A 17,958-nucleotide genomic window follows, 5' to 3' on the forward strand; every position below is an offset into this window, starting at 1 on the left:
GTAGGCGTACAGATATTATCCTATCATTGACAACATTGTACTTCAGGATAGATCATTGACAACATTGTACTTCAGGATAGATCTTGAAATGTTCATTTTGACGATGAATGCAACGCCATTCCTCTTCGCGTTGTCATTCCTGGCATAGTAGACCATATGACTGTCCAATTCAATCATTCAATTGTCCGATTTTGAATCGAAATGAAGATATACCAATTCCAAATTATGCTGTTAGGTGCCGTTGTGTCAGTTCCAACTCATGGCGACCCTATGTACAACAGAACAAAACACTGCCTGGTCCTGTGCCATCCTCACAATCATTGCTATAGTTGGGCCCATCACTGCAGCCACTATGTCAATCCACTTGATGACGGTCTTCCTCCCTTTCGCTGACTCTCTACTTTACCAAGCATTCCAAATTTTATGTACCCCAAAACATACCTTCAAAATAAATAAAGCAAAACAAATGACAGAATTAAATGGAAAAATAAACAAATCCACAATCACAAAAAAGAATTTATACTTCTCTTAATAGATGATAAAACAGGCAGACACAAAATCAGTCAAAATATCGGAGCTCTCTGAACAACACAATCAACAAACCTGACCTTACAGATACAGAACACTGCACTAAACACCTGATGAATATACGTTCTGTTCAAGTGCTCACAGATTGCTTATCAAAATTGGCCACATGCTGGATCATAAAGTAAGGCTCAACAAATTTCAAAGAACTGAAATAAGAGTATACTCTCTGACTAAATGGAAGCAGGCTATAAATCAATGATATAAAGATGACAAGATGTCCAATTGTTTGGAAATGAGGCAATACATGTCAAATAATCTGTAGACCGAAGAAGAAATCATAATGGAAATTATAGTATTTTGAACTGAATGATAGCTGAAACTAATGATCTTAATATTCATTTTAAAAAATTAGAAAAAGAACAGCAAATTAACCCAAAGAGAGTGGGAGGAAAGAAAGAACAACATAAAATTAACTGTTTTACAATGAACAATTCAGTGGCATTTAGCACATTGACATTGTGCAACCACCACCTCTATCTAGTTTCAAAACATTTCATCACCCCAAAGGGCCCATGATGACTCTTGGTGATCATATATTTCTTTTCTAAATGTTTGTAATTCATCTTTTAAATGTAATATACTATAATGAACTATAATATATTATTACCAAGACTTTATGTCAAGTTTAGCCTCTTCTACAGTGAGAGTAATTAGAGAAAATCCATTCAACAGTATAATTACTTTGACTTGTTTTTAATCCCAGTATTTAATACAATTTTATTTTAAATACTATTATTTTATTTATTTTAAATACTATTAAAGAAGAGTGAAAGTACTTTATGTTTATTGAGGGTACATAAATTGCAAGGCAGACAGATGTCAGCTAAATGTAAGGAAGAACTTTCTAAGCAGTTAGAGCTGACTAACAGTGCAAAGCAGGAAGCTCTCCCTCACTACAAGTCTTTGGTGGTGTTGTCAGTTGCCTTTGGTTGACCCACAACTCATGGCGGCCAGGTCCTGAACCATCTCCATGATTGGCTGTGGATCAGACTACTGTCATCCATTGGGTTTTCACTGGCTGATTTTCAGAAGTAGATTGACACACCTTGTTTGCTAGTCTGTCTTAGTCTGGCAGCTCGGCTGAAACCTGTTCACTATCATAGCAACATGCAAACCTCCACTGACAGATGACTGGTGACTGTACAAAGTGCATTGGCCAGGAATAGAACCTGGGTCTCCTGCGTGGGAAGTGAGACTACTTTTGCAAAATCCTGAAGTATCACACCTTTTGACATCATGGTAACATAAAAGTTTCTAAATGCTTATTTTCCATTTCTGCTTTTAACTTGTTGCACACTGGTAGCAAACTGTGGGCTGGTACGGATAGGCAAACTACATTTTGAGTAGCACTGGATTAGATAACCTGTGAGAAATCTCTGAGGTTCTACAGTTTTACAAATTTACCTGGTTTGTCCTCCCTTCTATACTCACTAGGCATTAATATCAAAACTACTGATTTCATAACACCTAACCTCATTCTGCAGCAGTTTGAGAAAGGCAGACATCTAAAAGATACTAGTCTGAAAGCATTAGATCAAGGACCTGAGATGTGTTTACTTCATTAACCTTTTATCTCACTAAACTGAAGGAGCAGTTTTTACTTTTTATCAAAATATATCTGAATGCTCATTTAATACTGGTTACAAAAAATTATTTTCAGCTATTTCTCACACCTAATTTTCTAGTGTCACTTCTTTTGCACAAGCTGATAATGAAATGTGTAACAAATTATAGCTGATCACACACATAAAGTTCCAAATTTATTCTACCAGCTGGTAGCAAAACCAACAGAAAAGGGGTGGGAGAACATACTCATGAATTTTGGAAGCATTAGCTATAGGATTTAAATTTTTGCTATCACCTAGAAACATCCAGTGGTGACCTGGAGAAAGCAAATATGGCAAAGAATTAAATGATGATGCAAAATTAAGAGCTCTCCATTTTCTACTTCCACAAATAGTCTTGCCTTTCTCTCTCTAAGGACAATGAGCATTTTTGTTAAAAATCTGTTATCTTCTTCCAATATAAAAATAAAATCTTCCTCCTTAGGAGACAATTTCCAGATTTATGAGCTATTATCTCCCAACTCCATCATACACTAAGTTCTTCCCTCCAGTAGTTACAACACCCTTAATTCACTACACTTCTATTACAGCAGGGTTCTTAACTATGAGTCTATGGGTGGGTGTTAAAAAGTCTATGAACTCTCTGAAACTGCAAATTTTTTAAAATCGTGGGTGAATGAGCAATTATATGGAGAAAATGTCCACATTTTTGTACCATTCTTAGAGGGTACAATAATGCAAAAAGATTAAGAGCATCTTTCTTAAATTAAGAATGTGATCTGAATAAAGAGATTCTTCTGAATAGGCACATAAAGAGTCTACATTAAATCGTGTAACCAAAAAGGACTTTAGAAATAATGCCCTTCATTCTGTAGGTGATAAAACTAAGAGGTTAAGGGATAAAACTGGAGAAGTTAAGGGACTGTTCACGGCCACACTGCTAGCTGGAAGGCAGAAGCCAGGGAAAAACACTGACTTTCAGCTCCCACGTCCATTCCCTTAAACCCTGCTACCTGAACAGGGCCAGACAGGAGGATGCTAGTTTGCATACACATAGTCAACGAGCCTAGCCCTGATAAATACACTATCTTAGAATAAATCAGGTAATTACTTAAATATTACCAGATCATAAGATACACAAACATTTTCTATTTAACTAAGGGTTTCTAAAAATACATATTCTCTTAGATACATTTTAGAGTTTTCTTTCTTGCCAGCAAGCACATTCAACAACTTGTTAGTCATCTGAAAGACAGGAGTGCTTGATCCTACTGCAATCAGTCAGAGCAGGGCACACACTTGACCTGGATGGGAAAGAGGCTGTTTCCGAAACAGAGGGCTTAAAGGAGGCACTTAAACACCCTTCTTTCTAAGTCAATTACTCGGAAAGTCCACAATGCAAAGCAAATTAGCTGAGTGGTTCTGTCAGTGACTGTGGTTGAAGCAAGACCTCTTTTCAAAGTTTATTCTCTTGTTTATTCACACTAAAGAACAGCAAGTGCAAAAACCAAGGGAGATGATGTTTAGTGAAAAGAATTTTTATAGTAAGTAGTTAAGTGAGAAAGCTGAAAAAAGAATGCCTTATTGTGGTGTTGGTGTAGATGGGTAGGAATCAAAATTTGTTTTTAATTCTTTTCAAAAATAATCGGAAAACTCAAAGTGCACAAATAAGAACCCAAGAAACCCCTTACTCTCCTCCCCCACTCTGACTTCTGAAATACAGTATAACTTTCTACCATCTGTTATTTTGAAGCAGAACCAGTAATGAACACATGGGCTTTCTCTCTCAAGCAGCTGTAATGTAGTTAAAGTTGTAATTGTCTTTCTGTAAGATAAACTTACATTAAAAACCTGGCCAGTTAAAAACAAACGGCTCAGTCTCAGAGACTTCCAGAAGAGAATTATAAAATTCAGAATCATCTATATTACATTCGGAGATTTAGAACATATCTTCTAAAATTGTGCTTTTATGTTTAAGGTTAAACATGTGTAATTCATGATGCCCAAATTGATTTATACAATCAAAGAGTCCACAACTCATGTTTTCTCCTTCTCAAGCAAAATGCTAGGAACCTCAAACAGAGTTCAGCTACTTATATATAAAAAGACCAGCAACTAAGTTCTCAAAAGCTGATAATATAAATCCACCACTTCCTGTGTCACTGAACTCCAATCAAAAGGCTCATTTATTCATGGAGAAAAATCACAATACTTGAAGAACATAACCTTGTATCTCAACTACATACCATTTAGAATGAGTTTAAGTACATGGAAAGGAGTTCAGAGCATATTCTGGTTCAGACAGTATAAGACATAGGAATTCCACCCACCTTTATCTGGGTGGTTCAAAATCATGATTCTCCTGTGGGCTGTTCTAATCTTGGCCTTGTCAGCAGATGGGCTGTAAAAATAAAGTGCTTACAATAAATAGTGTCAAATGCAGATTATAAATTAACAGTTTAAGTTTCAAGAAATTAAAACCTAATGAAAATTTCCCCATCTTGTGGACATATATGAAATTACAGTTTTTCACTTAATTTCACAGTCATAAAAATAAATCACTGATTCAGCGCTGGGTGTATTTTTCTTCAGACCTTTGTAATGCTAGTCCTTATTCTCAATTCAAAAAAGAAAATAAAACACAATATATAGAGCAGGTGAGTCACAGTCTGCAGACTATGAAAACTTATGCTTTCAGTTATTTTGGGGGAAGGCAGTATATATAGTGTAGCAGATAGGTATTTGGACTCCAGAGCTAGAGTGCCTGGTTTTGAAAAGTCAGTGGTTCAAACCCACCAGTAGCTTTAAGGGAGAATGATGTGGCAGCCTGCTTCCATAAAAATTACAGCCTCGGAAGCCCTATGGGCAGTTCAGCTCTGTCCTATAGGGTCGCTATGAGTTAGAATTGACTATATGGCAGTGGATTTGGTTTTTGGTTTTGGTTAACTTTGCTCAAATTATTTAACCTCTCTGTGCTTCAGTTTCATCACTGCAAAATGGGCAAACAACAACATGTTCCTCGTACTGCTGTCATAAGGATTAAATGAGCTAATGCCTACAAAGTTCTAGAACAGTGCCTGGCATACAGCAAGTGCACAATAACAGCTTTTATTAGTATTGTCTTTCAACACAAGATCTCAAAATCCCTCATCTCATAATGAATTTAGCTTTGTAGGAAACCTGTCGGAACAGCTTGGCTGTTTCAATAGCTTATGCTCTAAACAAAAATGGAAGGAGAAAGTTAAAAAAAACCTAAAATTATTTTGGTAAAAACTTATTTATCCAGTATTGGAAATGTTTCTCATTAGAACATTTTCCAGATAAGGGAAACAAAAATTAACATTAACAACAACAAAATACTAATATTGCTACTTAATAGCTCTTCTATAAATTACTTGGCTTTTCTGGGTCTCACTGGAGATAATAATAGCTGATTTACACAAAGCGTGGTTGTGTGAGGCTCAAAATAATTTAATTTGTATGGGTGAACCATATACTGTAGTAGCCTAAAGTACGTATTGTTAGTGTTATTCAGATTTGGGCTCAAAATCCTGATTCTACCACTCATTAGCTAGGAAACTTTGTCCCACTTAAACTCTCTGAGTTCTAATTTTCTCATATGTAAAATGGACATAATAAAACCTACCCCTCAGGATTATTTTAAGGATAAATTAGATAATATAAATTAAAGGATTTATGTGACTTAGTAGTATATAGTTATTATTATAAATATAATGCATTTTTATGAAAATGTATTGCATATTTCCTACTTTTAAAAAATGGAGTGTAAATCGAATTTAGTATTTCTTCAATGACTCAGAAGGACCATCAAGGATACTATGTAAGCGCACAGAAACTCTCAAGGTCTGCAGAGGCTTCTGGCTCTTCTGCTAAGGGACCCTGGCATGGCTCTCCATTTTAAGCTCTGTTCTGCTTTGTACAGTGCCTCTCTTGCTGTCAGACTGTCAGTTGTCAATCCTTGATTGTGCCAGTATTCCAACCTCTAGCAGTTCTACTTCTAATCTCTTGTAAATAACAGATTATCAAGCATGTTAACATGCACTATCAAATGTTGAATAAGCACATAAAATATTCTGCCATAAATAAAATGAATAAGTTTTTTAAAAAATATAGGGACTTAAGAGTATTCCCTTTGGCTAAGTAGTTGTTGGAGGATCATTTTAAACTTACTTATTGTCTCTCGTAGGTATCTCTCTGATGAGATCACAAAGACTGCCTCATTAGAAAGACTACTGAAATCTGAGGAAACCAAAAAACTCGTTGCCGTTGAGTCGATTCCGACTCACAGTGACCCTACAGGACAGAGTAGAACTGCCTCACGGGGTTTCCAAGGAGCGGCTAGTGGATTCAAACTGCTGACCTTTTGGTTAGCAGCTGAGCTCTTAACCACTGTGCCACCAGGGCTCCAAAATCTGAGAAAGTAACCGTTAAACACTGTACCAGGGTAATGAGCACTGTATTATTTAACTGCCTATTAAGAAACAAAAAAACACAACACATTACTTAGAAAAATTTCAATATGATTGAATTTCCTGTCGCTAAACTACATTTATCCTTCCCTTTTTTGGTGCTCTGCAGCACTTCTTTCCTTTATTAGTCATGTTTTCTAGTGGTTCTGTATATACTTGACATGTCTCCTTGGGTAGATTCTAAGTCATCTAGGGGAAGAACCCATGATTTGTATCTTAAAATAGTATCTAGTATTGTATGTGCAATAGGTGCCTAATGCATTTTATATAGTCTTCCAAAAGAAAGTGGCTATAAAAGGTAAACTTGCTGAAAGAACAAAGATTCTATATTAGCAAATACTAACACTATAAAGGATTACTGTATTACAAAACATTTTATAGTTAAAAAACCGGGGTTTTAAAAATCTTATTTCATAAAGCTAATCAAATGTGGCCTACTACAAATGAAGACACGAATATAGAAAAATTCAAGTTTCCTGTTGTGTATGATCTTTGGGGGAAGGGGAATATCCAGTAGAGCTGCATGTTATATTGGATATTAAGTTCCAATTCAGCAAATAAAGCAAAATCTGAAAATTACTTCCAACCAAATGATCCCTGAAAATCACTCCCATTGCCATAAAAAACAGCACGTATGGTTTTGTACATAAAACTTCATAAAGCCTTACATACACTGAGGTCTGCCAAACACTGAACAAGAATAAGTAAGAGACACAAGGAAGGTTCGTATACATAAGTATGGGCATCCAAAACATTCTGCCTTTAAGATAATGATCAGACTCCTAGTGGTAAACTCTGGGGATGAGTGGAAGTATTCTCGCTTGCCTGCAGGGTTTATTCCTATTTTGTTATTGCTCTATTAAGTCTCTATGACCTCAATACATTTTAATAGATTTGTTTATTGTAAAGATTAAACAAGATAGGAGAATCCTAGTTCTCAAACTTCGTACAAAAGTTAAAGGCAGCTGTGATATACCTCCACCATATACAGTTTCACCATGAAACTGAAAATGTAACTTGAAGTATTATGTTACCTAGAGCAGGGATTTCAAACTCTTCCCCGTGGGGTACCTTTAGCTAGGAGTGAGGAAGTGGCTGTGTGGAACTGAGTGGTGTCCCCCAACCCCATGGCAAACAGAGACGTTTGGGTTCATCATTTTACTACCGGGCTTTTGAATAACATTTTGTTTAAATAGAGAGTTCCACAAAAGGTTTTAGAAAGTCTGAAAATCACGAATATGCATCATTTTAGAAAATACCAGGTATAATAATAGTTTTCCTGGACAGCTGAATAAAATATTTTAGGTTTTCTGTTATAGATAAGAATTATAGTTCATGAAACTATTCTCTTGCAAGGAAAATCATAAAGCAAAGACTCATATATGCATCTTAGCAAACAATCACCATTGAATGTAATATGTAAGAATGTACAGAATCATCTAGTAGCACACAGAGTATTCTTCTTTAATAGGATATCAACAGAGTCAGTTCCATTTTGCTTTTACCTACTTGTTCAAGTCTATACTCTATATAGTTAGATTCAATGATCACAGAAAATGGAACCATAGCAATGGTTATCTTAAATGTCTTATCATCAACACTGCCTGACTGACAAAAGGGCTAAAGGAAAACATGTAAGTTTTACCTTTCTGTTTAAAGCTTTAGGGGCAAATATTTTTTCATGAGAAATGGGAAGAGAGAGGAACAACATTTATTCAGCCGCTGTTACTTGGTAAAACCCATAACCATTGCTGTCGAGTCGATTATGACTCACAGCGATCCTATAGGACAGAGCAGAACTGCTCCATATGGTTTCCAAGGAGCGGCTGGTGGATTCGAACTGCTGAACTTTTGGTTAGCAGCCGTAGCTCTTAATCTCTTAATCACTGTGCCACCAGGGCTCCTGTTACTTAGTAAACACTTTTATAAAAAGGTATCATCTCATTCCTACATTATTCCAACAAAGCAGATATTATTAATCCCAATTTAAAATCAAAGAAACTGAAGCATAGAAAAGCTAAAAATAACCTGACCAAGATCATACAGTGCCTAAGCAGGAGAACTGGGATAAGGATCTGTTTTGCTAGCTGACATCTATTGAGTAGTTACTAAGTACAATGTGTTGGTTTAAGAATTCCATATGCATTATATATAATTTAATCTTCACAAGAACCCTACGCAGCAGAAACAAATATTATTTGTATTTCACAAATGATGAAACTCAGGTCACACAGTAGGTGGTAAAACTGGTATTTGTACTCAGATCCACTTGATATGAGAGTCTGCCTTAACCTCTGAATTCACCTATTTTCCCTGTGAATCTTGTACAGCCTCCAGTTCAACAGGATCAAACTTTATAACTGTATATCTCAAAAGGACTCAAAATACAGTCAACTCCTAATTATCTCTCCTAACAACAGGAGTGGCTTGGATGATATTAAATGATATATTCAAAAGCATTTGCATTTGGTTTTATACTGTGTTTCATATTCACATTTAAAGAATATGAATGGGGTGTTACTGGAGTCAATAAAAGTTCAAGGAAAATAATTCATTCCAAATAATATTAAGCAGTTAGCAATATATCTAACTTCCTAATGTGGTTCCTCTGCTTAAAACTGTTTCCTATTTTCTATTCTCTTAACAAAAAGAGAGCTCATCTCTCCTTAGAAAGATAAAGCAAACTAAATTGAGCTGCCTCCCCCATTGTTTTGCTTTTTCTTCCTAGGTCATCAGAAATAATAAGTGCTTTAAATGATAGTCTGGCCCATAAAATAAATAATATCACCCGTGAGTACTGTGCTCCTCAAAATAATCATCTAGATGAAACAAAATGGTTAACATTTACCCTAGACCAAAGATGAGAAGGCTAGGGGGACAGGGAAGCTAGATTAATGGAAACAGAACAACCAAAATGGAAATAACAAGAACGCTAATATATTATGAAGGATGTAACCAATGTCACTGAACAATATGTACAGAAATTGTTAAATGAGAACCTAATTTCCTGTGTAAACTTTCACCAACAACACAATAAAATAATACTAATAAGAAAAGAAGAAACAGTAAGTGCTTTGGCTTAGAAAAACCTCCTGATCTACAAGAGACTTAAAAAAACTTATGTCAAGATAGGACTTTATGGTCTATTCTGCTTAATTATGTTGATTAAATCACCTGAAGATCTGTTATTGATAACATATTGTAACCAACCCTCACAAAAATTAAGAGTCTCTAAGGGAACATAAGGGAAACAAATGAATATAGCTGCTGGTAGGGGAAATATTCTCAATGTTAAGTATTAAATAATAGCACATAACAATCACACAATATCATTTATTAACTTCCTCCCATACTGTCCAAAGTTAGACAATAAATGGATACTAAGTTGAAACAAGTGCAATAAAACATGCTAGGTGTCAAACTGTGGAACTAGAAAAGAAGTGTCAAATAGGTCTTACATTATAATTGAAAAGATGATACATATCATATTACTACAATGAGGCCAGAAACAATCCATTGCCACAGTAAGGGATATTTTGACTGATTAATTTGAAACTTTAGTATTCAAACATAACAGCTCCTTGTCAAAGAATAAAAGACACATCATAATTTTGCCTAATTTTTTTCAGGGATACTGTCTTAGATTTGAGGTTTTAAACTGTAAACAGTTGATATTTTCTCCTTTCCCCCCTATTCCTTATTTGAAATATAAGGATAATCTTACTGTTACCTTTTCTGCTCCTTCAGGACAAGCTTGGCCATAGAACAAAAATAATGCTTATACAGCACACCTACCTTACACCTAAAATAAGACTAGCTTCTCTCCTACTCATTTTCTGTTCAAATCCTCCTTTATAGTAGGATGAAAGGCTCTGTACAGGAAAGAAAGAGCAAGAAATAATTAGTTCCATGCATGAGGTGCCATGACCTCAATTCCATCACATAGCTGCACAAGAGTAATGCATTTCACCAGAAGTTAACTTGAAATTGTGGGAGAAAAAAACACAAAACAATGATTCTTTTCGAGAAATTATGACCGAGATGAACACTTTAAAACACTAAAAAATTTTTTTCATTTCAAAATTCATTAATTTTTCTACAGTGAGATATAACTGAAGGAACAAAACAGATCAAGAGAAGCAAAGCAAAATGCTTGAACTTTTTCCAAGCTGTGCAGTAATTTTCTCACCGCATAACCTTGACCACGTTATCTAATGTTGATACGGCTAACTTCTGTGTACCTACTAGACTGGCTGACAGAGAAAGAAGGAGAGGAGTTGGCAAAGTGGGGAGGAAGTCAAGATAGCAGACAGGCAGGCCAAGAAATGTGGCCGGGGAGGCATGAGCAAGGAAGAGAGCGCATTAGAGAAGTAACGGGGGCCAGGCTGTATAGGGCTTTGTAAGCCATGGAAAGAATTTGAGATTTTATTTTAAGTGAGAAGAGAAGCCAGAGAACTGGGGTAACAATTTGACTTTGTTTGGAAAGGATTACTCTATGTACTGTGTGGACAACAGAAAGAAAGGCGCAAGGGTGCAAGCAGGAGATCTGTTAGGAGGACGTTACAGTAATCTAGGCAAGAGATAATGGTAGCAGAGGAAGTGGTGATAAGTAGTCAGATTCTGGATATATTCTCAAAGCAGTGCTAACATATGCTTGATAGACTGAATACAGGATATGAGAAAAAGAGAGGAGCTAAGAATAACGTAGTGGACATTGTTATATGTTGCCCGGATCCCCCTTCAGGAGTAAAGGACTTATTCCCCAGACACTGAGACCTCTGTGGAAGGTTGGCAGAGACCTCTCAGGAGGCAGATGTGTTTGGGCACTGCCTTGGCTGAATAAAGTCAGGACCATGCCCTCTTCCCTGGCAGCCCACATTTATGACAGGCTGACATGATGGTATAAACACGGTGGTTCTCTAGGGTTCAGTCTTGGCCTTATTCTATACTCACTTCCTAGCTGATGCCATTTAATCTTGAGGCTCCTTGCCCCAACTCAGGACCAACCACAGTGAGCCATCCTAACTTCAGAGCTCTTCATGGGGTTGGCTGAGGCCTTTGAGAAGACTGCATCACAGCCTCACTTCTCCCTCCACGAATCCTTCTTTTTTGCTTCCAGAGCTGTTGATCTAAAAGCACTCCTCAATAAACCTACAGCTCGCTGAACTTTGTCTCGGTCTGTGTTCCAGAAAACCCAAGCTGTGCAAATGACTTCAAGGTTTCTGACCTAAACTGACAAACTGTCGCTAACTGAGTAGGGAAGGAGCAGTTGTTTGTTTGTTGTGGGTAACAGATGTCAGCAGACTGGTTTTGGACATACTGAGTTTGAAACGTTTATTAAATATCTATGAGGAGAAAAAGTCCGACCTGGATATAACATTTAGGAATCATCAGCATATCCAAAAAAAATCAAACTCGCCGTTGAGTTGATTCCGACTCACAGCGACCCCATAGGACAGAGTAGAACTCCCCTGTAGGGTTTCCAAGCAGTGCCTGTGGATTTGAACTGCTGACCTTTTGGTTAGTGGCCAAACTCTTAGCCACTATGGCACCAGGGTTCAGATAACATTTATACCTATGAGACTAAATGAGAATGCCTAGGGAGTGAGTGCAGATAACAAGCCCAAGGACTGAACCCTAGAGAACTGCAAGGTTTAAACCCAAACCAAACCCACTGTCATCAAGTCGCTCCGTGTCATAGCGAACCTACAGGACAGAGTAGACACAAGGAAGCAGACTGACACATCTTTCCCCTGTGAAGTCCACCTGCAGGCCTCTCAGTAGCAGCTAAGTGCTTAACCACTGCAGCACTAGGGCTCCTTATTGTAAAGTTTAGTGGCATAGAAATGGAGAGGAATCAGCAAAGAAGATTGAAAATGGCTGGCAGTGAGGTGGAGGAAAACAAGAGCCAAAAGTGAGGAAGTAAAAGACAGATGCAAATGCTTCTGATAGGTCATGTAAAATGTGAACTGAGAACGGACCCCTGGATTAGTGAAAAGGAATTACCAATGACTTTGACAAGAGCAGTGGGGGTGGGGATCAGAGTTTGATTAGAGTGGGTTCAAGCGTTAACAGGAAGCAAGAAATGGGAGACAGTAAATAAAGACAACTTTTTTCAGGAGAAATAGGATGTATGAACTCAATTTTTAGAAGGGAAAATAATTCATATATGATTACATACATACATGTTCCTAAAAAAAGAACCCATGTTTTTGGAAGGAAAAATAAAGTAAGTGTATGTATGCATAAAATAAAATCTGAAAGTATACGTACCAAAATGTTATTTTTGGGTGGTGAGATTATGAGTGATTTCTGTTTTCTTCTCTATGCTTATTTTTACTTCCTAAATTTTCAACAATGAATATATTGTGCAATTACTTTTTTTAAGAAAAAGAAGGACTAAATAAAAGAAACCAAGAAAATTACCAGAGGTTAAAAAAACAAGTCCCAGGGAGCCGAATCTGGTTATTGATGTGTATGGTTCTCTCTAAACAGCAAGTTACAACTTTCTACTTGGTAGGAATTCTCTGGTAATTAAATCATTCAGCAACATTTCAGCACCTACTATGTGCCAGGCACTTTTCAAGTGAGACAGGTCAAATTCTGTCCTTCACTATATATATGGTAATCTGTTAATGTACCAGTGCTGAGGAATAGGATGTACTATTCCAAGTTTCAGTTACTGACAATCTAATAAGGAAACAGAACAAACCCACAAAAAAGCAACACCCCTACCCCACAATTTGTGAATAAAGTTGTTTAAGTACATGTACTAACTTGGACATATTTTCTATCTTTCTTAATATACACAGAGAGAATGTGCACATAGATAAACACACTGGGAAAGGAGTGGGATGTTCAACAAAGGACTTAACACAGAAAGAGCAGCTGGTTTTCAGGTTTCTCTCGGGAGAGCAGAACTTCTGCTAGACACATACCTACTCCCAAAATGCGACACGGTTAGTTGACTGTGTCATGGCAAAATAAAAGTATCACTGACTTAATCAGGTACAGTCATTTTTACAGGAGCATTATTTGCTTTGTTGTTCTTCGTGTTTTTAAATCATGCTTGAGATGCATACATACAGTGATTTTTTCTTCAGGAAAAAAAAAAAAAACTTCTATGAGTCTTTATTTACCTTAGGGAGCTCCAAAATTTTGAGCTTTCAGCATAATAAACAAGGTAAATTGATTATGTTTCATGAATTGTTATTCCAGCTATTTGCAAAGCTCACTGACCTGAAAAACAAGTATTGTACCTGAGTAATTTTATTTTACTTTTAGTTTTCCCAGGGGGAAAAGGAATTTCAGTGCTTTAAGTCCTTTCACTTTTAGCAAGCAAAGCTGTGCCATCTGCATATCACAGTTATTGCTACTTAAAATCTAGTTACCTGGAAGAGGCTCATACCCTAAAATACTGACCTTACTTACAAGTAAGTCAATCTGTACATATGCAGTCATCACAACTGTCCTGAAAAAACTGTATATTTTTTGAGGACAGAAATGTAATACTTGGGGGCTATAAATGGGAAAGTAGAAGAAGAGAGAAAAAACAAAACTGCTCATTATACTTAACTACTCCACCACCTGTGTTTTATTGACTATGTAAAGGCATTTGACTGTGTGGATCATAACAAATTACAGATAACATTGTGAAGAATGGGAACTCCAGAACACTTAATTGTGCTCATGTGGAACCTGCATGTAGACCAAGAGGCAATCATTCAAACAGAGCAAGGGGATACTGCATGGTTTAAAATCAAGAAAGGTGTGCGTCAGGGTTGTATCACCATACTTACTCAATCGGTACACTGAGCAAATAATCTGAGGAGCTGGACTATATGAAGAAGAATGTGGCATCAGGATTGGTGTAAGATTCAGTAACAACTGTGATATGCAGATGACACAGCTTTGCTTGCTGAAAGTGAAAAGGACTTGAAGCACTTACTGATAAAGATCAAAGACTACAGCCTTCAGTAAGGATTACACCTCAACATAAAGAAAACAAATCCTCACAACTAGACCAATAAACAACACAATGATAAACAGAGAAAAGACTGAAGTTGTCAAGTATTTCATTTTACTTGGATCCACAATCAACGCCCATGGAAGCAGCAGTCAAGAAATCAAATACAATATTGCAATGGACCAATCTGTTGTAAAAGACCTCTTTTAAAGTGTTAAAAAACAAAGATGTCACTTTGAGGACTAAGGCACGCCTGACCCAAGCCATGATATTTTCAATTGCCTCATACGCATGTGAAAGCTGGACAATGAATTAGGAAGACCAAAGATGAATTGACACCTTTGAACTACAGTGTTGGCAAAAAATACTAATATACAGCATGAATTGCCAGAAAAACGAACGAGCCTGTCTTGGAAGAAATACAGTCAGAGTGCTCCTTGGAAGCGAGGATGGCGAGACTTGGTCTCACGTACTTTGGTCATGTTATCAGGAGGAATCAGTCCCTGGAGAAGGACATCATGCTTGGTAAAATAGAGGGTCAGCGAAAAAGAGGAAGACCCTCAACGAGATGGACTGACACAGTGGCTGCAACAATGGACTTAAACATGACAACGATTTGTGAGGATGGCGTAGGAACGGGCAGTGTTTCATTCTGTTGTACATGAGGTTGCTATAAGTTGGGCTCGATGGAACCGACTCCATGGCACCTCACAACAACAAAATTAAGTAGAACAAAATGTCTATATCACAGCATTTTAATCTATTATTCTGTTTAAATGAGTATCTGTGTTACGAGCAAGCACAAAATTATAACTCTATGCCCTCCTTCTGAAAAAAATTAAATAAAAAAATAAAGTATAAGTTTTGTGCCATCAAGTCGTTTCCGACTCACAGACTTTACAAATAATATACCAACGTTGTCTTATATTAATGTATATAGATACAAGGTAAAGCAGACCATTTTTGGCAACACTGCAAGGGTGCCAAAGGAAACGCTTAGAAACATAAGGAGATTACTCTAAGGAACAACTCTATCATGAATACATGAAGTAGATAAGTTGTGTTTTTTCTAATAGGATTTCCAAGAACAGAAACAGTAGAATTCCACCAGGTTTATGTTACTGTCTATTTTGAAACACACGCTGGACCTTACACATTACTATTCTGTATTATTCTATTCATAAATATGTATAAAGCACAACCAATAAAAAACCAAACTCACTGTCGTCGAGTTGATTCCAACTCATAGCAACTCATAGCGACCCTACTGCACAGAAGCCAAAATTATTTTCCTCTAAAATTAGCATTAACTGCTATAAACCAAAATCAAGTTGATTCCGACTCATAGTGACCCTATAGGACAGAGTAGAACTGCCCCCATAGGGCTTCCAAGGCTGTAAATCTTCACAGAAGCAAACTTTCACATCTTTCTCCCATAGAGCAGCTGGTGGGTTCAACCTGCCAACCTTTCAGTTAGTAGCTGAGCGCTTAATCACTGCATCACCAGGGATCCTTTAACTGCTATACATAAAAACCCACTGTTGTTGGGTCAATTTCAACACATAGCAACCCTACACCCAGACCAAACCCATTGCGTTTGAGTTGATTTCAACTCTTAGAGACCCCATAGGGTTTCCAAAGCTATAAATCTCTACAGAAGCAGACTGCCATATCTTTCTCCTGAGAGCCTCTGGTGAGTTCGAACCACCGACCTTTCAGTTAGCACTTCATCGCTTTAACCACTGTGCCACCAGGGCCCCTAAACTGCTCTAGTGCCATGAAATAACCCAAGTTAAACACATCTTCATTAGTTAATTCACTCAGTCAACAGTTTGAAACACAGAAGTCCTCCAGACAACTGTGGTGCAGTGAATTACTTAATGTGGCTCTTCTAGCCATAGTCTTTGCAACTCACACCAAATGACTGGGTGGGACTATGCAAATAAGGTGCTTGTGGCCCATCAAGGGGATTGGATAGCTTGCTGATAATGTAAATAAGTGCAGGGCACCCTTGTGGGAGTAGGACCATGCAAATAAGGTATACGGAACCCTAATGAGGGAATTGACCAATTTTGCCATCCCACTAGGGTTAAAATCAGCCATCCCTGAGGCAGGAGGAGAGGATCACAACACCACCATCAAAGAAGAGCTAGGAGTAGAGCACATCCTTTGGACCTGGGATCCCTGCACTGAAAACTTCTTAGATCCAGGAGACAGAGAGAGGAGCTGTAACACGGAAGACAGTGAGAGATGGTGGCACGAAACGGCAGGAATCAGGAAACCAACAAGAGACGGCTGTAGTGGGGCTTCCTGGCCCAGGGAGTGAGAAAGCTGAGTGCCTTCAGGCATGAGGCTTGCTGGCAGAGTGGGGTGCCTCCGGCCACTTACTGGCAGAGCTAAAAGAGTTTTTAACACTTGCCAGAAGACTGCAGATGCCTAGCCAAGGGGTCAAGAGGCCAAGGGGCTGAGGGTCAGAGAGGCATGCCTGCAGGCATGGCTGAGAAGAGGCTGTCCTGATAGAAGAACTGTATTCTCAGCACTCCTGAACCTGAACTGTAACCTGTTACTTCCCTAATAAACTCCATAATCATGAGTACTGTCTGTGAGTGTGGCCACTGCAACAAATTATTAAACCCAGCAGAGAAGTAGAGTGTCATGGGAAGGATGGTTGGTGTTAGAATTGGTAAAAAGGTTGGAGGGAAGAGGCATGTCCGACTTCTGCCTCAGGAGAATCAGCCTTGGGCTGTTGATCTTGATTCTCCTTCCCCCTTGTGAAGTTAGGGGAGGTTAGATGCTGCCCCCACACCATTTTTACACAACCAGAGAAGGACTATATCATTCTGAAACTTTTATTATTTATAATAGCCTGATTCATTTATACAGCCACAGAAAGACATTTTTCTCTATTAGTGTTATTTCCATGAATTTCGCTTGACCATAAAACAACTGGGAGTTCAATTTTTAAAAATTATACTCAAATAAAAAGACAAATTCACAAGTAGACAAAATCCTCAATAGAAGAGGAATGACTCATTTTTTTCCACAAGATAAAAAGTAAAAATAGGGGTAATTAAACATTAGTCAAGTCAATACTATACATTAATACATTAACAAACAAGCAAATGAATACTGGTTCAAACAGCAGACTGAATAACAATGGTCTTTTGCTTTTCAAAGTGCTTTTGAAATGAGAAAAAAAAATTCTAAACAAAAAAAAAATCCACAATAGGCCTAGATAAGAAGAAATGGGACTAGTAGCAGAGCAGATAGTTTAAAGAAATCCTGGAACATTGAAAACAGGTTAAGAGTGGACTTACAGAAAAATCACAGCAGCCCCAAACACCAAATG

General features: G+C 37.5%; 1 protein-coding gene across 1 annotated transcript in view; it reads right to left on the minus strand.

The window, feature by feature from the left end:
• The window catches only part of DNAJC15 (DnaJ heat shock protein family (Hsp40) member C15), an 89,784-nt gene that overhangs the window by 39,786 nt on the left and 32,040 nt on the right, over window positions 1-17,958 (minus strand). The window contains exons 4-5 of the mRNA XM_004376607.2: window positions 10,439-10,515; window positions 4,484-4,554 (exon numbers count right to left, since the gene is read on the minus strand). Of these exons, the coding sequence (XP_004376664.1) occupies window positions 4,484-4,554; window positions 10,439-10,515 (148 nt within the window). The remainder of the gene's footprint in view (window positions 1-4,483; window positions 4,555-10,438; window positions 10,516-17,958) is intronic.

The sequence above is a fragment of the Trichechus manatus genome, unplaced genomic scaffold (assembly GCF_000243295.1).
Source record: "Trichechus manatus latirostris isolate Lorelei unplaced genomic scaffold, TriManLat1.0 scaffold00044, whole genome shotgun sequence".
NCBI classification, from domain to species: Eukaryota; Metazoa; Chordata; class Mammalia; order Sirenia; family Trichechidae; genus Trichechus; species Trichechus manatus.